A 24,034-nucleotide genomic window follows, 5' to 3' on the forward strand; every position below is an offset into this window, starting at 1 on the left:
GCATTCATCTTGATTTCAAAGTTGTTCACAAGCCGTGAAAAAGAGACAGATGTAGGGCAAAAAGGTGAACTAGGTCTCAATGCAAGTTAGAACAGAGCATTCAGTGCATAAATCACAACCTTGTTCTTTTCGTCTTATACTTCTACAGTCTTCCCTGAGATATTGCCAATTGACAGTTCGCGCCCTCATTTGGCCCCTCCAACAACTCCACCATCTTGGCATGCAGAAAGCTACTCGATCGCGATAAATATAGCGCGACACAGCCAGCGCCGCTCGAACCTGAAACAACCCCAGATCCTGCGAATCTCAGGACTTACCAGAGGGGGAAGGGTTCGTGACCATGTCGAGCCTATACTCGAAGAGGATGTGAATCTTCATTTCGCCCGATAGACCATTGACCAAGCCGGTTAGTCTGTGGGTTTTGGCCCCAAATGCAGTCGCTGGTTGGGGGTTTGCATTTTACGATCTGCATGGATTGTAGGGTCGGTTCGGATATGCTAGTCCTGGTGAGGCAGTTGTTCATATGAAGTGCTGGATTGTACTGTATAATTTGTGAATGTGTAAGGGAAGAAGATCTACAGATTTCTTTTCGTTTTCTAAACAGAGTTTCTTCCCGAGTTTGTACCGGATAAAGGAACCATCTAGCTGGAAATGGTAAGTTGTTCCATGGTCCTCTTCGCTCTGGCTCGTGATGTTCATCGTCGATGATGAGGTATGATGCTGTTCTTGCCACCCCTTAGTTACGTCATTGAGTGTATATAACACCCATACCCATACCCCATACCCCGACTTTCTGCTACATAGATCACTTGAAACTGCACAAAAGTTACTTCCTACCTCCTGGCCACCAAAGCAATTCAATCTAACTAAATCAAACCAAACAAGAACTCAACCGAATACATCAAAATGCCCACTCAAACCCGCCAAACCGACCTCCTCAACAACCCCCCTACCTCTAAGGCGGATGCCCAAAGATCCTCCTCCTCGGATCCCTCTGACCAAGAAACAACTCTTACTCCTACCCGTGATGCCTCTAACTCCGGACCCGAGCATCCCAGCAAAGTCACCGGCCAGTATCATTCGGTGAAAGGCAGCATAGTCGAAAGTATTGGGAACCTCACGGGCTCTGAGGCATGGAGGGAGTCAGGGAGACAGGAGCATGCACAGGGAGAGAGGGAGGTACAGGATGCGGACCAGTTGTTTCCTATTGAATAGTCATTTTCCCTCTACTCTTTCTTTGGGGATTAGGATTCGTGTATAGCCCATGCCACGACCTGGCGGGCTAAATTCTGAGGAGAAATACGGAGTTTGATAAGATATGATACTGTATGATATTGAATGGTTGATTTGGTTTTGTTTATCCGACCGGATGGTTCTGCTATAACACCTTGGAAGAGGATGAAAAGACTTCTGTTGTGAATTACTCAATTTCTCTATTCGCAATGCGATCGTGTCACTATGGTAGGAAGAGCGATTAAAATTATGAAGTATAGCACCTCCCTTGCGAACCAACCGTCCTTGAGTTGCGATTTGTACTGAAATGCGACCGATAAACTACAAGAAAAGAATCAAATAAGGTCAACCCCACGGAAAGCGGGATACCAACCTCTCTAGTTACCCACCTGAACTCTGCCAGAATGCATGCCATTAGCAGAACTGATATACCTACCTACCTCTGGCGAGCACCTCATTGACGTCATCGCTCTAGAGATATTCAAACGTACGGAGAGAACCCTGATAGAAGTGCAACCAGCAGAAGACACCTGCAAGTAACTAATCGGGTACAGTACATTCCAACCAAACATCCCCTTCACCACATTCCTATCAACTAATCAATCAATCAGCCCCCGCCATCGTCCATAAACCAAGTAAGAAGCAAGCCAGCGACCGACCAGGATGCAGTAGCGAGTGATTGGATCCCGTGGTGTGGATTGATGCCCAAGGCGCGATGCTGCCCTCGAGGCTATTGGAGGCTAAATAAAGTAGAATACAAGTATCGGATGGACGGAAGTCAGAAGAATGCTACATCACGTTACATTAGGGTTGAGATGTGACGCAGGACTATTCATCAACTAGGTGTCACCGGTGAATAGTGACAGGCAAGTACGTTAGGTTGACAGTTCAGATAAAATGACATATAGATGTGGCGCGGAAGTTACCCGGTGAGAGAATATACATGGTGATCGAAAAATGACATGGAAGAAATGTGGCTGCGCGGATGAATCTATGCATAATTCAGGCGCATCGGGTGGATATGGATACGTAGGTAGGTGCCGGCAGACATTCCGGACAGAAAAGGGAGGGAAAACGAATATAAAATGAAAGTATAGAAACTTGAAACACGCCAAAAATACAAAAGAAGGTTGTGATATCACAACGACGCATCGGCAGATGTCTTAGCCACATTCGATCTAGAATCATATCTATCCACAAAACGGAAGGGAAAATGTCCACGAAGAGAAGAGAGGAGAAGAGAGCACAAAAAAAAGAAAGCTCCACGAAGAAAACATACGATCCACTTGGGTAATTGACGCTACTAAATGACAGCGCATAAAAGTCCAACCAGCCAACCTACACCGTAAACAAACCAATTCAGATCCGATCCTGAAGCTCCGTCGCAGAACGAAAATCGCAGAGCAGAGAAATCAAAAAGAAAAACGCCAAGCCCCGATCCGACCATGCAATATGAAGATGTTCCGTCAGATGTTCTTAATGTTCGTTGTCGATCATAAGTGACCGGCTATCGAGAGCCTTTCGGATCCGCGCCTTTCGCCTGTTCCTTTTCTGCGCGAGTTAGCATGGTCCTTGACTCGGGAAGAAAGGTAATACCTCTGGCTTGCTTGATTTGTCGGATGGTATCATTATGTATTTTCGTCCATTGTGCTTGGTATTGCGCAAGGTCGGGCTGAGTAGAGTCTTTGGCCTGGGCGGAGGACTTGTCCATGATGAGGCTGACAGGCAAACAGATGATTTATGAGAGGAGGTACAGTAGGGATGTCTTGGCTGTGGCTGATGCTCAATTCAGGCTGAATGCTCAGGGAGTAAACAAAGCAGCGAAAATGAAGACAGGAAAGCAACGACTATTTATCCTCACGTCGCAACTCCTCATCCACCTCAAACCGGGCAGCCATGTGGTCCTGTCAGAATTTTCTCTACCGGATTGGACCGTTCCAATCCTCAGTCTTAATTTCGACTTCGAATTATCGAAATGAAGAAAGAAATTCAATCCCGTGCCTACTGTGTATGTCCACAAGGATCATCGAAACTTCCCTTGCATTCGGGAAGCCAGGACGAGCGAGGAGTGGAACGGCCGCCACTCATCCAACCCCCCGATTGGCCGGGGAAGGACAATTCCGAGGACGAAGACAAACGCAGGGCCGAAAATAACACGTAGTTCGCAGGATTAGGTTGTGTGACGGTCTGTCGGGATGCCAGGTCCTGCGGCCATTGGTCGCGTAATGCTCCGATCGTTAACGCGGATGCAGTTCCGGTCGATAGTGGGATCCGGGTATTGGGCACCGATCGGTATCCTTGAATTCCTCTGTCGACGGCCACAGGAGTGGTGGATTGGTGGTGGAGTGGTGGATATCTATGGATGCGGTCCTGTATGGTTGATCTGATCTGTGGATTGGGTGGGGACTGGAGACCTGCTTTCGTATTGATAACATCTGATGGATATACGGAGTACAAGCTCTATATATAGGATGTCTGAAACATTGCACCAGCAATCATTCTGGTTTTTTAGGCTGTGCCTACCTCCCTAGACATGGCTACCTTGGCGTGAAACTAACCCTGTAAGCCAGGTAACCACACCGCGACAATTCTCTACAAGAAATTCCAATTCCACCCGAAACAAGACATAATAATAATCAACTAATTCACCGCCACTACGCCCTCCGTCCTCACCGCCATCCGATCAAGCAAATGGTCGGCGCGCGGATCCGCGGCGCTTCTTCCGCCGGCGGTTTGGCCAAAAATCCCGACTTTTGTTCTTATCCCTGCCGTCCACACAGCTGGTCTGTCGTGCAACCCGTGCTGTCAACATCCGGTCCCTGCCAACTTGAATGAAGGATCAGGGGGTGTGCTTTTTGTTTTGTTTTTCATGGTTTGTTTCTCTCGTAGGTACTGTACACATGACCGTCTGACTCGAGCTGACTGGACGGAGGGCTGACGGCTACGTCATCGGAGGGTTCTGGCGCTACCGGCGGATGAGCAAACATCAACGGTCAACCAGGATACCTTGGTGTAGTGCCCATGATGCCATGACGATGATAATAACACCGACTGATCTGATTCGCGCATTGCGACTGAACCCGAGGAATATCCGATTGATGGCGTGTGCGCTCCTCGACTCTCCGCCGGGAGTACTTCCCCGTGTCTAGTGTATCTAGTTAGCGACTACTAGTCTACCTACACCTGACGAAGGATGGAGGGGCAAAGGAGGGGCAATCCTAGGAGGGGCATTACTGCAGACAATCCCCTCGGTCAGTCTTCATGTACAATGGTGTCATACCGCTGCCCAAGTACAGAGCCTGCACTCCAACGACTTCATCCAGATGACCTGCATCAGCCAAGACGCGAAACAAGCGAATATCCCATGCTCCGCGCAATGCGCCGGCCACCCGGCAGATTATTTCCCTGTCCTCCGATTCGACCGGTCGATGGATTGCCACTCGACCGGGCCAGTGCTAGCATCCCTGCCGATATTTACGGATGACAGGCACCGTGACAAGCCGCAGGGCCGGAGGGTCAGGTAGCATTGCCGAGGGGTCAGAATATACTAGGATGCAGATGTGACAGGCAGGCTTGCATGGACAGGGGGGTTTGAGATGTGGCGGTGAGATATCTATCAGATGGCGTAACATGAGATTTCAAGGTATTGATGGTGATGTGGGAATGGACAGGGGTTGCTATTAGTTGCTTCCCCGCCATGACTCGTGACCAGATCGTGGGATATACTACCCCGAAGTAAACAATTCATGGAAGTGAACACATCATCGCCAGGAACGACCAAGGATAAAGCGATTCACGGCTTCCAAAAATTGCCGCTCTTGAAAGGGGAGTTAGGACCACCATAGACCAATCTAATCTAAGCCTGTTTGAACCTATTCGGAGGAATTGTCATATCCTTCCTTCCACAGCTATCGGAAATGGTCCGCTCATTTCCACAGTGTCGCGATGGACGTAAATCATGTAGAACAAAACCATGGCCAGTAACTTGAAAACTGAAGAGACAGAATATATGCAATGCGAGTTTATATAAGACAAACCTCTCTGGTTGAACACAGAGTCGTTTGCTCTCCTAGAAACCATAGGCCAATCATCTCCGAACATACTAGAAGAACATTATGCCCTAAGATCTGCTATATTTGTTAAAGCAGCGATGGAAGTGGAATGAAATAAACCATTGTCAAATAGCCAACAATGCCAATGTTAGAAGAGGGTGATCACGAGAATGAAGTGGACCCAAGTTAACCCACTCTCATTTGCGACCATCCTACTGCCCCCTTTGCTCTGCTCTCCTCATGATGTTGCTTTTATATAGACATTTAACATAGGAAGGTCTTCCTTATAACAAAGAAACCAGGTTCTTCACCTACATATACGTCAAAGAGATAGAGTCTGGCCACTGGAATCGTGCGATATTCGTGCGCGGTTGAGGACTGTGTACCATCGGTTTGCAGATCAATTGATAAAATGTGGTAGCTATATTTGTATGTGCAATTCCCGGAAGAAAGGTACTCCAAACAGAAGCATGGGAACGTTCTTAGAATCCCTCCAGCTCATAACTAGCATACATAAACGGCCCAGCCCCTTTGATATCATTCTGCTGGATAGGAACAGAGACATAATACTGCGATCGTCAGCCAACACTCCAATAAAGGCGTGGAAAAAAACTCACCTCAAAAGACCCATTACTACTCAAACTGCCCACCTCCACGGTGCCCTCCCAATTCAACGTCCCATTCTTATTCACATCCACAAACCCATCAACCAACCCCTGATACCCCTTCTCCGCCGCCTTCCCATAATCCTTCTTCTTCAAATACCCCTTCCGAATCCCCTTCAGGAACCCATACGTAAACATCGCGCTCCCACTACTCTCGATATAATTCCTCGGGTCCTCGGGGTACGGCTCGTCCATGATAAGCCACCATCCGCCGGAAGACGGGTCTTGGGTTTTCTTGAGCGCAGAAGCGAGGGATTGGAAGCGGCGGAGGTTCTTTTTCCAGCCCTTGTGGCTCCGGGGGAAGATGTCGAGGATGTCCACGAGGGACATGAAGTACCATCCTAGGGCGCGGTTCCAGACGTGGGGGGCGGAGCCGGTGACGGGGTCTTTGGTTTGGGTCGTAGAGGTTAGTATTGGGAGTAGGGTTTGTATCCTGGTTCCCTGGGTATAGGGACGGGAAGGAGAGAAGAAAGCATCGGCAAGGAGGCAAGCGGAAGGAAATCAGGGAAAAGAGAGAAGGAATGGACAATAAAGCCAGAAGAGGCAAGGAAAGGAAAAGAGAACATACCAGCCCAAACAGCCTGTTTAGAATGATCATACCCATGCGCCAACAACCCCGACTCCTCAATCAACGTATGTTCCTCGATCAAATCAAACTGCAACAGAATATCATCCCAAGCCGTCTTGTTCTTCGAATCAAACCACGCAGTCCACTGCGCATAAAAGTTCGTCGACATATAAATCCCATCCAACCACATCTGATTCGGATACGTCGGCATGCGATGCCACAACCCACCCCCGGCATTTCTCGGCGTAACATCAATCTGCCTCCGCAGGGTATCAGCCGCGATCTTATACCGCTCGTTACCGGTCCTCGCCCAGAGATTGAGCAAGTTCGTCCCGATGCGGAGGTCATCGAGGGAGGTTTTCTTGGTGAGGTTGTAATCAACTAACTCCCCTTCAGAGGAGATGACGGCGTCAATTTGCGAGGTGATGTAGTTGAGCAAGGTCTCGTCTTGGGTTTTATTGTAGGCGAGTTCAATGCCGCGGTAGAGGACCCCGTTGGCGTAGTTACGCGACTGGGTCACGGATTTGGAGAGGTAGGATGTGGCCATCCATTCTGTGTAGTTGTTGGCTGCGTGGGTAGTAGCAGCTAGGCCCAGGCTGGCCAGGAGGATAGTGGAGAGGAGCATGCTGAGATACAAACCCTCTCTTCTGTAGAACTAGAGTGGCAATTGCAATTGTAAATTTCGTGGTTTCATGCAGAGTATGGCCTCCGCAATATATACTCCAGCTCGGGTAGAATAACCTCAGGAGGTGCCAAGACACGGGAAAATAAGAAAGCTCCCCCTCACGGAGGAATTAGACCACGAATCATTCTTCCAGCTTGGCTGGCACTGAATGGTGGAATCGTCTGTCTTATCCGGCGGATAAGTAGTTAGGGTGGCTGTGCTCATGGCATGGTAGATTGGGTTTCTTGACATTAGATTGAGGAGAATTGTTCAGGTCTACACCGGGGTAGTGAGCAGAATAGAGTGACTAGTATTACTACGGTACACGTATGGATAAGCTAGATACGACAATCTAGAAGAGAGAGTTTTGCTGATAGATAATCACAGCACATCATCACACCGAAACGAACACTAACGCACAGCAACCTGCGTTCCATTCCTCGAACACAGGGTTAATGTCAAGCTTTCCTCCCACGGGCGTGGATCGCGACTCTCCAGCACGGAAAACCGCTGCGCCAAGCGAACCGTCACGTATCCGGCCTCTGTCAGCGCGTACTGCTGGCCCACGCAGATCCGAGGGCCCCCGTTGAACGGCAGATACTCCCATCCCGGACGCAGCGTGGCCCATCGCTCGGGTCGGAACTCCTCCGCGTCAGGGCCGTAGAAATCCTCCCGCCGATGCATTGAGTAGGTGCTATAGCCGACGACCGTCCCCTTCGCTACAAATACCGGAGACTGGCCGTTGGGACCGCCGCCGACGGGCAGCACAGTGTCGGTCATGGCGACGCGGCTGTTCGCGGGGACGACGGGGTGCAGGCGGAGGGCTATGACGTCAGTGATAAGAATCGACAGGGATTGGGGAACGTACATTCGTTCATGCAGTACTTGAGGTAAGTCAGATTGCGTAGTTGCGCATACGTCGGCACGCGACCGTCCAACGAGGCGACCTCCTCCTGCAGTTTCGCCCACACGTGCGGATGCTTCGCCAGCATGAAGAACATATTACTCAGTAACGAAGCGGTAGTGTCACGTCCCGCCAGCAGGACATTCATCAGCTCATCGCGGATACGCTTCCGGTCGCCCGTCTGCTGCGCCAGGCCCTGCAGGAAGAGATACTTCTTTTTGTTATCGGCGTTAGCGTCGGTGTCGGCACCGTCCTTTTCCTCGTCGTAGTGCGCGCGGTACCGCAGCGCCTTGTCGACAAACTGCTCGACCAGCTCGTGGCAGACGCGATTGCAGCGCTCGGCGCGGCGGTCAGGGAACAGCTTGCTCAGACGGCCGATTCGAGAGTTATGTGCGATGGCGTCCTGCGCGTAGTTGAAGGAAGCGGCGAAGTCACGTTCATTGTCTTCTTCCGGCACGGGCGAGCGACGCTTCTTGAGACTGTGCACGCTGTGGCCGAACAGAAATTCAGTCGCCGAGTCGATAGTGTAACAGAAGAACAGCTCCTGGAGGTCGAATGTACGTCCGTCCGTCGGGATCAACGCCAACAGGTCGGCCATCAGCTCCTCGAAGATCTCCAGATGCGCCACCTGGTCCTTGCTGAAGTTGGGCCGGATCATGGCGCGCGACTGGGCCCAGTGTTCGCCGTCGGTGGTGAAGATGCCATGGCCAAGCAGAGGCCCGAAGGCGTGGATGCGATCGCCCAGTCCGAAATCCTTGAACTTGAGGGAGAGGAGGGTCTTGACGTTCAGCGGGTCGCGCGTGGCGATGATGCGGGTGCCGAAGCGTCTGGCCTGGAAGGTATTGCCGTGATTGCGGAAGTTGGTCAACCCGCGTTCGAGGAACTGGTGTTCTTTGGCGGACTTGACGCTGTTGTAGACGTTGTCAATGCCGAAGATGGGGTCCTTCATGTACAGGGACGGCGGGGATTCGCAGTGATTCTCCCGGGCGATGCGGTAGTGAGTCCATTTGCGCTGCAGGAGGGTGAGGATGTACAAGGCCAGACAGACGGCGCTGGCCAGGACCAAGATAGACTTATGTGGAGGGTCCATGATGCAGACAGGGGTGTTGATCTTGAACTGCAGCACACGAAACCAGGGGGGAGAAGTGGATAGAAATAGGCGACATGATAGACCGCGGGTGGCTGCCCGGAGATCTTCGGCAGTGGGGATTCACTGCGGAGAGACAAGCAGAGTCGGTGAATATCGAGGATCACTTCAAACTTCTGAGGCGCACATCCTCGGCGAGAAGGTTGGCCCGTGGAGAGTCCGACGCGGGAGTTCGTATCCCTTGTGACCGTCATGACTGCATCGGGCTGGATGCCATTGCTCCATCCGGCTGATGACTCAGCAGTCGGCCTGCCTCGGCCTCGGCAGTGAGCCAATGAGAACTTGGTGGGTCCCGCGGACTGCTGAGTCACCCTCAAGGCGTCACGCTGATTGGGTGATGACGACGGTGGCCGACGGCGGACCATCGCAAGCTTCGCCGGATGCGGTTAGCGCGGGATACGCACAGCAGGGTGAATACTCAATTTCCTCAATCGGATTACAATAACAAGTTCAAGTGCATTCATGGCTGGCCGATTTGAAATCGCCCGGGACTGATTACGGTCGGTTGACAATCAGAACAAATCAAGTTTCCTACATAAATCCGGCAGCCCGAACATCCGTCTGCATAACTTCTCTCGCACCCGACATCCGTGCTCGCCCTTGTTCATTTCTTTCCAGCCGGAGTATAAGTAGATCCTCCATTGCCGTTGTTGTAGTAGGTGCTGCCGTTGGGGTTGGAGTAGTAGTAGGAGCCGTTGCTGCTAGGGTTAGCTCATACTTTCACATTGACAGCACGGAGACTACCTGTTCGAGTAGTGGTAGCTGTTGGAGTTGGACGCGCTGGAACCGTAGTCCCGGGAGCAGTAGTGGTTGCCCTTGCTGGTTAGCATGCCGATAACAAAGGGAGATCCTGCTTACCTGGCTGTTGGTGCCGGAGCTGGTGTAGGAGTATCCTTTGCCGGAGCTGGACATGATGATGATATGCAGTGTCTGGTTGAGATAGATAGACTGAGGTCAGAAGAGAAGGGATGGAGGGACGGGACAAGGTAAATAAAGAAATGGAGGGGTAGAGCGGGTTCGCCCGGTTTGCATACTCAGAAGCGGGAGGACGCGGCAGAAGGTGACCTGTCAATCGTTATTCACTCTACGCATCCGACTCATTCCATGGTACAGTGCCCAGGAATGCTAAGGAGACATGATGACCCACGAAATTTAGGTACTTACTTCTTGCTCTTGCCCGGAGATGTAAAGCCAGATTTGTCGTAAGAGATGCTGCGGTTGGCGTTGGCGTTGGAGCTGGAGTTGGAGTTGTTCCTGCAATAGTGAGTAAGTTCGAATTCCAATGCTGTGGACAATGCAACTAACCGACTAGAACTATGATTACTGGAGGGGTTAGAGTCGTGAATGCAGTAGTCACGGGAACAATGCTCGCCCTGGTGGTTTGTCAATGGGGCCAGGAGTCAGCATTTGAAATGGTGCAACATACACGATCGCTCGTCCTGGAGATCGAGGGTGCATTCTTTGCCAGAGCTAGACATTGCAATTCGGAAGTGAATATTGGGGCTGAAGGGCGTCTGCATATGAATCTCGATGAAGGGTAATGCGAATGTAATCGGAGATCCAGTACCTCTATCAAACTTAAGGGAATATTTATCTGCCATACTTTATCACAGATTAAAGGCAAAGCCCGTCTGTTCGCTGGTAACTGAGAGGTTCACCTAATCGGGTGGTTCCATTTGCTTACTATTCATGGGATGCACCGCACGATATGGCAATAGGACTGTGTTGCATGGTATCCAAACTCTTAACACACGCATTCTTGCAGGCTAAGTCAGGGAGAGAGAGGTATAGGAACCCTTCTACTTTGATCGCTCGTCATCCATTATTAAGTACTCCAGAGTATGGGAAATCAATTGACATGCCAATTATCATTAACCATTGACTTGAGCTAATCTACTAAACCGTTCCTTCACGTCCATGCGTCCGATCAAATTTCGAGATCAGGCTCACGGGTAGGATTGTGGTCTGCTACACCAAGACCGCAAGACCCTGCCTTCACTTCTCCTTGGCTCCAGGAGGAGTGTACCACGCATCACCCTTGCCATTGTTGTAATAGGTGCTGCCGTCGGGGTTGGAATAGTAATAGGAGCCGTCACTAGATCTGTTACCGAGTGGTTCTCAGCTGGGAGGGGAGAGAATATAGGTGAAGTCTTTGCCAGAGCTAGACGTGATGAATGATGAATTGTTTAATTGGGATTGCTGAGGTCAGTGTCTACAGCAAGCTGATTCGTTGAACAGAAGGCTAATGCACTGATCTGAAGGCGCAGGAGGAAGGCATAGAGAGAAGTAATAATGACCAGGCACCCGGAGGTTTACTCCGTCATATCTCGTGACTACCGAAAAGGGCAAGCGTGGTCTGAGGTCGCTTGTCCTTGCAGGAATGGCCCATTATGGGTTCGAATTCAGTTCTTCTTCGCTTCACGATGAATCCTCATATACAAAACCCTTCCACATCAACCCATATATCGAGATATCCATCAGCCTTTCAGTCGCATCCGCCCCTAAAACATCCGTATCTCCAGTTCAATCATGTACTCCGATCCAATGACCCGTCAAGTCTCCCTGACCATTTAAAGGTACTTCACGGTAACCTCACCTCCAGACACAGAAGAAGAAGTCAAGACCTCGCCATTCTGTCTGATATCAATCAGAGTCGCACCGGACGGCCCAACAGTCGACCCGCCAGTCGTGGCCCCCGCACCAGTGAAGGTAACCGTTCCAAAGTCCGCAAAATTGACCAGGGAGCCACTAGACTCAAAGTCCTCGACAATCCACTCCGCATTAGTCTCACACAGATCACCATCCACGCCACCACTGAACCGATGAGTGACCTTCTGGCCAGTCGAGACATTCTCAACCGTCGCGGTACCAGCCGTCTTGCTGCTCGCATCCACTGTAACCTTGATCTTATCCCCGACCGAGATATCAAAGTCATCAAAGTTATACGCGTAGTCGGGGTACCACTCATACCACGCATCGAACGAGACGGAGCCGCCCTGCGCACAGAAGTCGATACCAGTCTGAAGAATGGCACTGGTACAGGTATCCCCATCGATACCGACCCATGCGGAGGCGCAGTACTCTCCGCGAGAGGAGCTACCAGTCGGCACGGACGGGTTGGGGACCGTGAATTCGCCGGTGACAGAGGTGTAGCCGGATCCGATGAGCACGGCACCGGCCCAGTTGGAGCTGTACTGCTCCTGGGTGGTCTTGTTGAGCTGCAGGATCTCCTGGGTATCCGGGACCAGGGGAGGGTTGCTCTTGCGGTTGGCGTTGCGCGCCTGGATGCGGGCCTCGTTGCGAGCGCGACGCTTCTCGGTCAGAGGGGCGGCCACGGCGGTGCCGGCGAGAAGGGTAGAGCAGAGGATGGTAGAGATCTTCATGATGAAGGATTGAGGATTTGAAAACTGAGCCTGAGATGGAAGATGAGGAGTGAGTTCGCTTGATGATTGAGTCGATTCAGCAGGAAACGGCAACCCATTTATACCTCGCTGGACGGTATCCCCATCGAACTCCTATCCCTGACACTGATATCGAGCGATGATACCATTCTGCGAGTTTCGACGAACATGCGCCGTCCATGGCGACTAGCATGAGTTGGGAGAGTTGACCGACAGCTCCGTTCAAACTATAGTATAGACCTGCGCTCAGACATCGGGATTCCGCAGCACCGGAAGGATTGATTGGCGCGCGAAAGGGCGAAACCCAACTGTCTGCAGAAAGCACACTAGTCAAGCCACTCAGCACAGTCCATTATCTCTCTAGTCAAGCAATTGCCAAGCTAACCGCAATGCAGACTACGGCGCATGGCCCGAGGCTAGCGTGGTCGGCGATATCTCATTTTCCCGGGCGGAGTCCGACGGTCTGAATATATCATGTTCTCCTTATCGATGAGATAGCACAGAGTACCAATGGAGGATGAATTTCTGTTGGTCCGGCACCGGTCCATCGCAGACACTAACGCTAAGACAAGCCTTCAGGCGAATAACAAGCATTTCGTAATACACGAATGCGGGGGTTGCAATATATCCAGCAGTTTTGTGGCGTTATAATGTAACGCTGCGTGTGATTCATTTATTAATTCTGCAGATACTCGGATACCGGGTCATTCCCAATGACTCGTGCCTGAATATGCCAGGATAACTTGTTCCATATCAGTTATGCAAGAGTCAGGAGGTCCTCAACTAAACAGCTCTTTCATCCGAGTATCCGGCAGCGACTGCAAGGTGGTTGCTGCATTCGATTGATGCCATTTTCAGTGGAGCGACCGGAGAGGTCGTCGAAGAGGTATGCGAGTCATGGTTGACTATTTCCAGATAATCGTGCCCGCCGAAACTCCTACTCCTCTGAAACATACATACGTTCTAACACACCGTCTGAATTATTTCCACGACAGCACCAACTCTTTGGCGGCTTTCTTCACCCGGCTGATTTTCTCCCTTAACGACACCGAAAAACAAGCTGCCTTCACCGGATGTCGAAGCTTCTGACCAGGCGCGCCCCGAGAACAGAGAACCTCATTTTCGTCACTGCTTGTTCTCGTGAATACTATCTAAACGAGATTTCTATAGTCCGCAACAAGCAGTCCGAGACCATACCGAGTTGACGACGAGAATTGAATGTTGAAGTCGGTCTTCTTGTTCGAGGCCTCGGTCATTAATCATTATTTGACTGTGCCAAGTTATTACCATTGGCTATTCTACTTCTGGCAGTACCTGAGCAATAAGTTAGAGAGTAACCTACTAGGAAGTACAGGAAAGTGAAACTCTGTTTTTATCTAGCAGTCATATCTAACGACATCTTAAATGAATCCAGCACTTTTAATACCCTTATATTCGGCGACATCAAGTCCAGCCTACCATCACATACATCCCCAGCAAGAAATGAATACCAAAATTTACCCGCTGTAGCCCAGGGTAACCTGCAGAATAACCTGATCATCCCCAGAGATATTTCCACCAATACCACCAATATCCGTCTCCGCAGTGGTATACGCATTATCCACGGTTGCCGCATCAGCCGTGATACTGGAGCAAGTACCTCCATTCTTCTCACAGATCTGCATACCCTGGACCTCCAGACCGGCATTCTGCGCCGCAATCGCACTAACATCGAACCCGGACCAGCCGCCGTTGCCAGCGGAGCTGAAATCAAACTCACCCCACGTAGCAGCGTACCCGCCGCCGTTGTCCTTGGGGATACCACTGGAAGACGGGGCGGCAGCGAATCCACCGTTCGTGTCGTCCGCGAGAGCCACGTACTTGGTTTCACCGGCGGCGATGTCCAAGTTCAGGGCGGAGTAGCCGTACCACCCGTTCATGAGGCCGTCGGGACCATACTTGTTCCAGAAGACGACGGACCAGTCCTCGGAGGAAGGGCCGGTGATCTCGAGAACGTGCTTGTAGCTCGAGGCGGAGGAGGAGGAGACCTCGATGATGTTGCTGCCCCAGGGGTTGCCGACGTTGCCTTTGTAGGTGATGTCGGAGCCGGAGGAGGCGGTGTTGGAGCCGAAGCCGGCGGTGGAGTAGCCGTCGGAGCTGGTGGAGGAGGTAGAGGAGGGGGTGGAGGAGACGGCGGCGGTGGTGGACGAGGAGTAGTCCTGGCGTTTGTTGATGATGTTGGTGGGGTGGGCCAGGGTGGTGGCGGAGAGGGAGGCGAGGAGGAGAATGGGGTTGGTGAGATGCATTTTTGATGAACTTTTGGTGGAAGGAAGTGTGGTGTGTTGTGGAATGAGGTTGAAAGTAGAAAGAGAGAGTTGAATGTACTTCGCGTCAAGCGATACCTTATCAATCAAGATAAGTAAAGAAGAATAGAAAGAAGTTAATGAATGTGAATAGTTGGAGTATAGAACACACAACACAACAGAAAGAAGTCTGACACAATTGAATCAGGGTGGGAAACAAGTCGAGATGGACGGGGGATTAAGACCTCTATATACCCATCACCTCCTCCCCAAATCAACCAGCCAAGAACAAAAAACGCTCACTCGGTCGATTGCCTCACGCAAGCCCACGGTCTCGAACGCCATGGCAGAGCATATGGATTGGCGGACCCTGGTCCAGACTGGAGACGACGACACAGGCCAGGGAGACCTGCGTCAGCAACGGCCACGACATACAGTGGACTGCCGTCTGGTGCCGTGGAATGGACTGGAGTTTAGAAATAGAGTACAATGAGTGTCATCGACTGTTGTCAACAAGGCAAAGAACGGTGGACCGGCTCGGCAGTCCAGACTGGGCTGGTGTGTGGAATGGAGACAGAAGACAAGAGACGATTGGACTTGGACATCCAAAGCAAGCCGATTCGACCAGCCAGCCCACTTGCGACATTCTGGAACCAACGAGTGGACGGTTCCTGGATTTTAAGTTGAGATGCCATTGGGCAGAGTGGAGGATGAGAAGTCCGGGCGTCAGCGGCTGGTCTGAAGGCTACACTGTCAGGAGTCTCACTGTTGAGACCACCGGTTTTGAGTCTTTGATGTGCTACTTTGTATGGACGGTCTTGGTTAGGATTGACCTTGACAGAGCCGGAACCGGACCGATCAGACGGCCTGAATCAAATCTGAAACAGCTCAAGAGTGAGCAGGAGTTATGAGACTGAGAAATGGATGTTTGAGAACAGGGGACAGAAAATGCAGTGATCCTGCAAAGTCTGGACTCCTATAGACCAGCGGGTCTGATCAAAATCTGTGAGAATTGAGAATTGTTGTGTAAAAGATTGCTTTTCGACGCGAAAGTCTTGTGTGTGGAGAGGCTAAGACAGCTAGTCGTAGCTAGTCAGCTCAGTTACCCACTTGGCTTGGATACTAACTCCGCTGTGTTTACACTTGTGCTGTGTCTTCGTCAACCGACAGACTGTTGAAGTTCTTCACTCAGTCTGCGCAAAGTATATCCCCATCACCGAGACATCACCACCCAAGACAACTTGATCCCTAGAACAACCTACAAACCCCTGACAACCACCTACCCAAAATTCAAAACCACAAGAAAAGCACAAAAACACTCCTGAAAATCCCCTTGGCGACCCAAGGAACGGCGCCTCTCGCTCAGGGACAAAATCCAACAAATTTCTTGCCGAGCCCTGACTAAGCGTCACTCAACCAATGGCAAAACAATCCACATCACAATCTTCTGTGGATGCATTCGTAAGAGGACACCGACAAGCCTCCGTTCCATGGTTTAATGACTTGTGGACTGAAACAGAGACACAAAAGTACCTCGCTCATTGTCGCCGGTGTTGATCATCTGCCGCTTCGAGGAGGTCTGAGCCCTAGTGGGGTATTCTTGGGATCAGGAACACGTAGAAAGAAGACGACAAAGATTGGGACTAGAAGGAGAGAAGAATTCAAGAACATCCCCACTGTCTATTTTCAATCAATGATTGGGCGGTGATTGAGAAAATGTATTCGCAAGTACCTGGCCGCCCGTCGGAAGCCACCTCGTCAGCTCCCCACGACTCCGGCTGGTTCGCTCACCCACGACCAACTCTCGGCAAAATCCCGTTCACATGAAAGAAACGTGGTGTGCCAAAGAGGAAGGAAATCTCGTGGAAATTCCTTGGTGAGTCGTTGCCAATGTATCTGTTGGTTTAAGTTGTGGTTCGGAAGCCACAGGACCAGTGTGTGCTGGGTAGCTTTGAGGAAAACGTTGGCGATGGTTTTATGTTCCATAGCAGGCGCTGGATATCCTCGTCATGGATTCTGTGACGGTGGCGATGAATGTGCATCGAACGAGTTGATGATGATCACAGTGATGGAGACGGCGGGGTTAGAATTGACCGTGGCAGACAGAACTATAGAGCTAGTGACGATGGAAATTCCAGAAGGCATTCTATTTCACTCTCAATATCAAATCAACACTCCCCAAACACCTCACGGATCATACACCGGCCTCCCTCATCATACCAACTCAGCTAACAAACATTATTCCCACAAGACTGATCACAATGATACGTCCCCACCCAACTATCGTCCCCATAAACATCCAACCCCAGCAACCAGCCATTAAACACCTGATGCAAATAATCCAGATTCTGCGGGACACCATTACTCGTCCCCTCGTCGGAGCACGGATATCCCTCCGTCAACCCCTGGTCCCCATTCAACCCACTCCCCTGCACAAACCACCCATTATACTTCCCAAATGCCTGGATCGCGTTCCCGCCGGACTCTTCAATCTGGCTCGTCAGGTAATTTGCCCCAGCGTCGACGTTGTCCTGCACGTCGTCGGTACATTCGCCGTTGGGGTAATTCGCGCAATCAACCTGCATGAGACCAGGGGTGGGACCGCCGGCGTCGGCATTGCAGGATGATTCCTGCATGGCGAGGACAGCGAGGATGACCGGGTCGATGTTGTATTTCGCGGCGCTGGACTGGAAGTATCCGTCGTATTGGGCGCACGGGGCGCCGATGCCGTTGTAGAAGTCTGAGAGGCTGATGGTGTAGATATCGGAGAGGGAGAGGAAGGGTGGGGTCCAGCCGTCAGAGGTGATGCCGGTGTTGAGCCATTCTTGGGAGCTGCACATGGGATATTAGTGGATTAAATGATGTAGTGAGGTTTTATATGATAGACGATAGGGTGTATTGAGAGGAGGATGAGTGCATGTAAACATACCCATTTGGTCCGCCGTCAGCTGTAACCTCCTTGGTTGAACCCTCGGCTTTAGGGTTCGCGCCGACGCCAGGGTCGACAGACTGAGCGTGCACATGGGCAGCGAGGAGAGCAGCGAGAGAGAGAGTCTTGAAAGCCATGATGACAGAATCTTACTAGAGTACTAATCTGAAGAAGAATCATCATCTCTGGAAGTCAGGGGATTTATACCTCCCAGCGCATCATCTCCAGATCCTCCCGTCAACTTGACGATTTACCTATTCCGGTAACTGATATAATAACTAATCACGGAAGACTGTTCCTGCTGTAGTCAGGAACTCGATCCTTCTCTGCATCATCGCACCAGTCAAGACAGTCCCGGTTGATACGAACAGTCAGCCCTGACGGCTTGTTCTCACGCTAGTCGATCGCCTAGCTATATGGGGAAGACCGGTGCGAGTTAGCGTCGATGGACCGGTAAATACGAGGTGCAGCTCACCAGAGAATTGTGAGCCCCTTTTTATGTCGATCTGCAGGATCGCGAAAAGTCTGCATCTTGAGGAGTTCCCCGATGGGGTAGGTCGCAAGAAACTATTCCTTGATGTACTGCCATTTACTGTGTAAGAAGTGTCCCGCGGACATACACAAGAAAATTTGCTCATTAATCATCCTGTCCTGTACTTATGTCCCATCCATTAACCATAATCATTAAAGATAAACCCATGTCGTACTCCCTCCAACCATGACCCTACCATGAATCCAAGTCCAGTTCCAAGCAGAGACCAGACAAACCTTGGAAAGAAAGCTTCCTCCAACTAAGCTTCCTTCTTCCCCTTCCTCCCCTTCTCCGACCACGGGAAATGAAACACCGGAATAATAAAGAAACTATTACTATCGTCCGCAATACCCGCCAGCGCAATATACCACGCCAAGAACGCCGCCAGCAGCGCGAAGAACCCGCCGGATTTGATAATGGCAGCGTTCGGGACTTCCATTGCGTCGCGCCGCATATAACCGATGCCGAGCAGCAGGAACGCTAGATCGAGGGACAGGAAGAGCGAGAAGAATGTCACCGTTGACTTGACGGTGCAGGTCACGAGGAGGAAGGTGAATATGAACCAGCCCTGAGTTAATTGATGTTATCATCTGTTGGATGAGGGAGGAGTGGTGAAGACATACCATGAGGAATAGGCCCAGCGAATCATAAAACATTCCCATTGATCCATTGTCTGCTGCCTTTAGAGCAGCTTGAATGTTGAATCCGCCCGGAGTGAAGACGATAGCCAGGGAGATCCAGAATCCGCCGTACGAGGACAAGGCCGTAGCACCAAAGGTGTTTCCGGCGGCCATTTCCCTGTCAGATCATTAGCCCCCGTACTCCACCTTATCATCAAAGAGGAGTAAGGGAAGGCATACCACATCCCAGCCAACAACTGCACCAACCCACCATATGCAAACGCCGACCCAACCACAATATTCGGCTCAGTGACATCGCGCGCCTGTATATTGATACATCCCAGAATGAACGTAGTCAACGCGAAACCCGCCAGACCCAACGGCGCCGGGTTACCAATTTTACGATTCTTCACAGACCGATACAAACCCGGCTGCAGTTCACCACCGAAGGCCGGAAGCTGGGTCTCGGCGGTATTAACATGCGCCAACGGACCAAAGCCGACGTGGTACGAGCGACGATTTCCCTCCTCGTCGTTGGCGTAGCTCATCCGAATCGTATCGGCCGCCATGCTATATCGGTTCCCGGCGTAGCTGGTGCGGTTGTTGTCCTGTGTGATGGCATCGGGCGCGTGGTCGAAAACAACACTTTGGCGGTTGGGGTTGATATTGTCCTGCGCGTAGTCGTGCGTGATACTGTGATGGTGGGCGTGCCCATGGGTCGGTGCCTGGGTCTGGGGGATCTCAGGGCCGCTTTCTTGAGTGTCGGTCGCGGGACTGGACATATTGGCAGGTGTGGATGAGAATGAAGATGCTCACACTGGGGACACGAAAAACCGGAGAGGGTGGGCACCGCGGAATTTATGTGCCAACCCAGGTCCCACGAATCTGGAGCTCTGGTCCCTCCCACGCGAGATCGACACATTCCGTTCGTCCATGGTGGATCTACTACAGAGAATAGGGAGTTCGTCGGTTCGAACTGGTGATGGAATGGATGATCGATCAATAGTTCACCAGCTGGATCACTTTCGGGGCCGTGTCATTGGTCACAGCTGTGCGGATGTCCAATTGCAGAGCTCTCCCCGGAGGGAGACAACGTGGAGAGAAGGAAGAAGTCCCGACAAAGCTAAAGGAGGAAAAGCTTTGCGGCGCACTCATTTTTGCGAAGCGGGCCGGATGGGACTATCACTGGGTGGTGGGATCCACTGTGAAGTTTATGCGCCTCGCTGCAGCATGCCGGTCATGCTTACATTGACTGACAGCTTGCAGCTTGCCATGGTAGCGACTGCATTGACAGGTTTGGAGTAGCGGTCGATACCCCAGATTTCTTCACCTGAACGTTGGAGAAGTTTCTCCCATCATTGTGTGAAGCTATGAAATTTTATCCTACACTGACTCAGTCACAGATTTATTAATCTCGTTTCCGCAAACTAGCGAACTCTCTTACTGGTTTAGTAGCAAGCGATGTCGAAGCTAACTGCTAGAGCTGGTGATCGTATCGAGGCCCGGCCGGAAAAGGACACATTAGGAAGGTAAGTGGAGACAGAAATGGAGCTCGTTGGAGATTGGTGCACGGAGCAGCATCCCTCGTCTGTGCGAGCCATCCCGTCGGGATAAGGAGGCCTGCAGCACTTATCCTCCTGCCCTTGCAGGTAAATTGAATTGAACATCCTGCTGGATGAATGGAAGTTCCTGATTTTGGGTACAGAGTGACTGAAAGATGATATTCACAAGTGAACAGTCCGGGTGATCACCTCCGCGCTTGAGTGATATTCACCAGGGCTGGTTGGTCACGTGCATAAAGGGGCCCTCAACCCCCTTCTCCACCGCCTTCCTTCCCTATTCTTCTGCAATCCCGTGATTTCATTCCGCTTGTGGCCGCGGAACTGACTAAGCAATTACTTCATCACCTTGCTCAACCGATCAAGCAATCGATCAATATTGATCGTACGATTAAGGAGCTTGAATCGTATGATCAAGCTCTTTTATTGCATATCTGAAGCCCCTGAAATTGCATAAATATGGCTTCTTTTTGCAGTAGATTAGAATAATCAAGACCTTCAATCGTTTCATATGATCATATAAGCTCGGCGTATTAATCAGCTCTTTGCCAAGACCATTTCTGCCACAGTTATGAGCCTGGCTCAGTTTTAGAGGATATATCGCTTTAATCAATTATTGAAGCTATACAAGCTCTTTGTTTCGAGCAAAACACAAAACGGTATTTCAATAGGATCTTGCAAGAAGAAGCGATTCAACAAAGCTGATCTGCTGCTGAAGTCAATATGACTTTCTTATTTGATTTAGATAACGCCACAAAGGTTAAAGTCATTTTAAAATGCCGAGATGATTGGCATAATTGAATTCTCAACATCAAAAAATATGTCAAACGGTTTGATATATGGAATCATTTTAATCCGAAAGATTCTTCAATTATACAATGTCCTGGAGCCCCCGTGAAGCCAATGAGACCCGGAAAGTTCACGAAAATCAATTTCCGCGTATATCAACTCGATCTTCAAGATTATAAAGATGCTCGAAATAATATTACGAAAATGAAAGAAACGATCAAGGCCTTTATCACAATTCATGTACAACCGCTGATCGAGAAAAAGCGACAATTTAAGATATTGAAGATGCTGAAGGAGCAATATAAGCCAACAAAGAACAAAATAGAAAAAAAGGCCTTATAATAGTACAAAGTAGTTATTAAAAGATTACCACAAAAAGACAAGATCAACGCATGGGTTGAGGATTTTGATCACACTTATCTCGCGATCAAACGATTCAACATGAGCGAGAGCCAAGATAAATACATATAAAAGGACTTTCTTCGATCGATTGAAATCGTAAATCCTCTGTATTTAAGGCTGCATTATTTCAACATTCGCAACATCATTTATCGCACTTTATTGAATGATTTTCGCATTTATTTCGCCAACAATGATCGAGATGACGATTCAGCAATAGCACACAATTTCGTTACGTTTAACGATCAAAGTGATAAACCAATAGATGCCCAAAAGCCTCAAAAAGCAAAGAAGAAAGGATCTCCCTATTGTGTATGCGGACTAAAACATCATATAGATAAATGTTGGCATCTTCATCCCGTTTTACGGCCACCGAATTGGAAGCCGAATAGCAGAGCAATGAAAAAGATCAAGGACTTTGTCGCAGGATCATCAACACAAGCCCAAATGGTCAGATCGATCATTGAAAAGAACTGGAAGCAAGATAATGAAAAGCCTTAAAAATATCATGTCATGGCTCTTTCATTCAGCGTCTCGCTAGATATTCCGCTTAAAAACTGCTTCATTATTGACACCGGTTCTTGTATGCATGTATGCAACGAGATATCGAGATTTGAGGAGCTTAATCAATCAAACGGTAGTCAACTCCATACTGGCGATTTAACTATCGAGATCTAAAAATTCGAAAAAGTCAGAATACGGTCAAATTGCGGAAAAAAAAAAGAGAATAAAAAAATCATTTTTATCAACGTCATCTTCGTTCCAAGATTCTATACAAATATCCTAAGCGCGCAGAAGCTCAAGCAAATCGGCTATGATTTTAATATGGCCCGCAACACGATCTTACGGAATGGCAAGATTATATTCCGTGTAAAGAAGCATTTGTCAGAATTGTGAATCATTAAAAAGAATAAAAGCACTCATTACGGCTTCACAATGATACAATCTGATTGCGATCCACATAGATTAGCAAGATCTCATGTTCTGAAGAGAGACATTGACTTGTAATATTGCCGCATGATTCATCTGAATTGGAATGCGTTTTGTCATTTATTTAAAGCTGTTTAAGGTGTTCAAATTGATCATTTTCAAACAAAATAACATAACAATCTGAAATACAAGATATGTAAGATGTTCAAAGCCCCAAAACAGATCTCGAGGTGATTTATAATAACAGTCAAAGCATTGTTTCAACGTGTACATTTTGATCTTATACAAATGAAGCCTGCATTGAATGATGATCAGTGGATTTTATATTTTTATAACAAAAATTCGCGTTTTTACAATGTTTACACCCACCGATTGAAGAACGGCTGTGCAAAAGCTTTTAATATCTTTATTTAACAGATGCAATATTTCATTAAAACAAAAATCATTTTCTTTAAAAACGATCACGAGCAAACCCTCGGTAATGTGATTAAGCGAAAAGAAGAGCTTAAAAATATCATTCACGAATATTCTGTGATCGACACATCTAAACAAAATGGCGCTGTAGAACGTGCAGAAACCATTCTCATATTTAAAAAAAAAAATGATGATTGAGATCAAGCTGTCTCGAAATCTCTGGCTGTGGGTTATGAAAGAAACAACAAATATCGTTAATCATACTTTTACTGAAATCCTAAATTGAAAAATGTTATACAAGATGATTACAAGCGAAAAGCCAGATATTTCAGTGTTTCGTGTAATCAACTATGCTGCATATACAAGACAAGATCAACCGTTAAGCGATAAAATGGCTCTTCGCGTGTATAGAGACTTTTTTTTTGGCTTTGTAATCTCGAATATCTAGCATATATAGAATCCGAAAAGACAATGTGTTAAAAAAGCGAGAAATGTCGTATTTGACAAAATATGATCCTATGATCTCACACAACCGTTTCTTGAAAATTTGCTTAACGAAATATTTCCAGAGCCATCCACAGAAGTGTTAAATTTACTAAAAAATGAAAATATCTTTTTCGACAAAAAAATTAATCACATTGAAATAGAGGAACTCTTACAAATTGTAAAGAATCAAGAATTAGAAGAAGCTCAAATCGATGAAATCGATCAAGAATCAAGTAGTAAAAGAAATCAAAAAGATCAGAGAATAGAACAGATCTTTTATCACGATAATTCCGCGCAATCGAACAATCTATCAACATCTGAATCAACATTTGAATCATATACTGAAGCTCACGAAAAAATTGATTCAAACCGTGATCGCATTGAGACAATTCCTGAAGGATTTCCAGAAGATTTTACATCTGAAATATTAAATTAAATGTCGCAAAACTCAATGGCTCTT

General features: G+C 49.0%; 9 protein-coding genes across 9 annotated transcripts; 1 reads left to right on the forward strand and 8 right to left on the reverse strand.

Annotated features, from left to right (window-relative positions):
- Nucleotides 1–906: 906 nt before the first annotated feature.
- On the forward strand, nt 907–1,215 carry LDX57_008616 (uncharacterized protein; the record flags this gene model as incomplete). The annotated part of the gene is made up of 1 exon (XM_046090338.1): nt 907–1,215. The coding sequence occupies one exon, from the start codon at nt 907–909 to the stop codon at nt 1,213–1,215; it is 309 nt and encodes a 102-aa protein (XP_045946311.1).
- Nucleotides 1,216–2,740: 1,525 nt separating this feature from the next.
- On the reverse strand, nt 2,741–2,944 carry LDX57_008617 (uncharacterized protein; the record flags this gene model as incomplete). The annotated part of the gene is made up of 2 exons (XM_046090339.1): nt 2,741–2,784; nt 2,830–2,944. The coding sequence occupies 2 exons, from the start codon at nt 2,942–2,944 to the stop codon at nt 2,741–2,743; spliced, it is 159 nt and encodes a 52-aa protein (XP_045946312.1).
- A 2,823-nt stretch (nt 2,945–5,767) lies between these two features.
- Nucleotides 5,768–7,143, reverse strand: LDX57_008618 (glycoside hydrolase family 88/105 protein; the record flags this gene model as incomplete). The annotated part of the gene is made up of 3 exons (XM_046090340.1): nt 5,768–5,854; nt 5,903–6,336; nt 6,519–7,143. The coding sequence occupies 3 exons, from the start codon at nt 7,141–7,143 to the stop codon at nt 5,768–5,770; spliced, it is 1,146 nt and encodes a 381-aa protein (XP_045946313.1).
- Nucleotides 7,144–7,593: 450 nt separating this feature from the next.
- LDX57_008619 (cytochrome P450) lies at nt 7,594–9,176 on the reverse strand (the record flags this gene model as incomplete). Its single annotated transcript, XM_046090341.1, has 2 exons — nt 7,594–8,006; nt 8,051–9,176. The coding sequence occupies 2 exons, from the start codon at nt 9,174–9,176 to the stop codon at nt 7,594–7,596; spliced, it is 1,539 nt and encodes a 512-aa protein (XP_045946314.1).
- A 661-nt stretch (nt 9,177–9,837) lies between these two features.
- LDX57_008620 (uncharacterized protein) lies at nt 9,838–10,145 on the reverse strand (the record flags this gene model as incomplete). The annotated part of the gene is made up of 3 exons (XM_046090342.1): nt 9,838–9,931; nt 9,978–10,048; nt 10,092–10,145. 3 exons carry the CDS (start codon nt 10,143–10,145, stop codon nt 9,838–9,840), a joined length of 219 nt encoding a protein of 72 aa, XP_045946315.1.
- Nucleotides 10,146–11,803: 1,658 nt separating this feature from the next.
- Nucleotides 11,804–12,616, reverse strand: LDX57_008621 (A4/G1 family peptidase; the record flags this gene model as incomplete). The annotated part of the gene is made up of 1 exon (XM_046090343.1): nt 11,804–12,616. The coding sequence occupies one exon, from the start codon at nt 12,614–12,616 to the stop codon at nt 11,804–11,806; it is 813 nt and encodes a 270-aa protein (XP_045946316.1).
- Nucleotides 12,617–14,130: 1,514 nt separating this feature from the next.
- LDX57_008622 (putative allergen) lies at nt 14,131–14,919 on the reverse strand (the record flags this gene model as incomplete). Its single annotated transcript, XM_046090344.1, has 1 exon — nt 14,131–14,919. One exon carries the CDS (start codon nt 14,917–14,919, stop codon nt 14,131–14,133), a length of 789 nt encoding a protein of 262 aa, XP_045946317.1.
- Nucleotides 14,920–17,144: 2,225 nt separating this feature from the next.
- LDX57_008623 (putative extracellular soluble lytic transglycosylase) lies at nt 17,145–17,982 on the reverse strand (the record flags this gene model as incomplete). Its single annotated transcript, XM_046090345.1, has 2 exons — nt 17,145–17,748; nt 17,846–17,982. The coding sequence occupies 2 exons, from the start codon at nt 17,980–17,982 to the stop codon at nt 17,145–17,147; spliced, it is 741 nt and encodes a 246-aa protein (XP_045946318.1).
- Nucleotides 17,983–18,493: 511 nt separating this feature from the next.
- ADY2_3 (acetate uptake transporter family protein) lies at nt 18,494–19,779 on the reverse strand (the record flags this gene model as incomplete). Its single annotated transcript, XM_046090346.1, has 3 exons — nt 18,494–18,945; nt 19,001–19,175; nt 19,238–19,779. 3 exons carry the CDS (start codon nt 19,777–19,779, stop codon nt 18,637–18,639), a joined length of 1,026 nt encoding a protein of 341 aa, XP_045946319.1. The 3' UTR covers nt 18,494–18,636.
- Between the last annotated feature and the right edge of the window lie 4,255 nt (nt 19,780–24,034).

This window comes from Aspergillus melleus, assembly GCF_016097325.1.
Source record: "Aspergillus melleus strain CBS 546.65 chromosome Unknown contig5, whole genome shotgun sequence".
Lineage (NCBI taxonomy): Eukaryota > Fungi > Ascomycota > Eurotiomycetes > Eurotiales > Aspergillaceae > Aspergillus > Aspergillus melleus.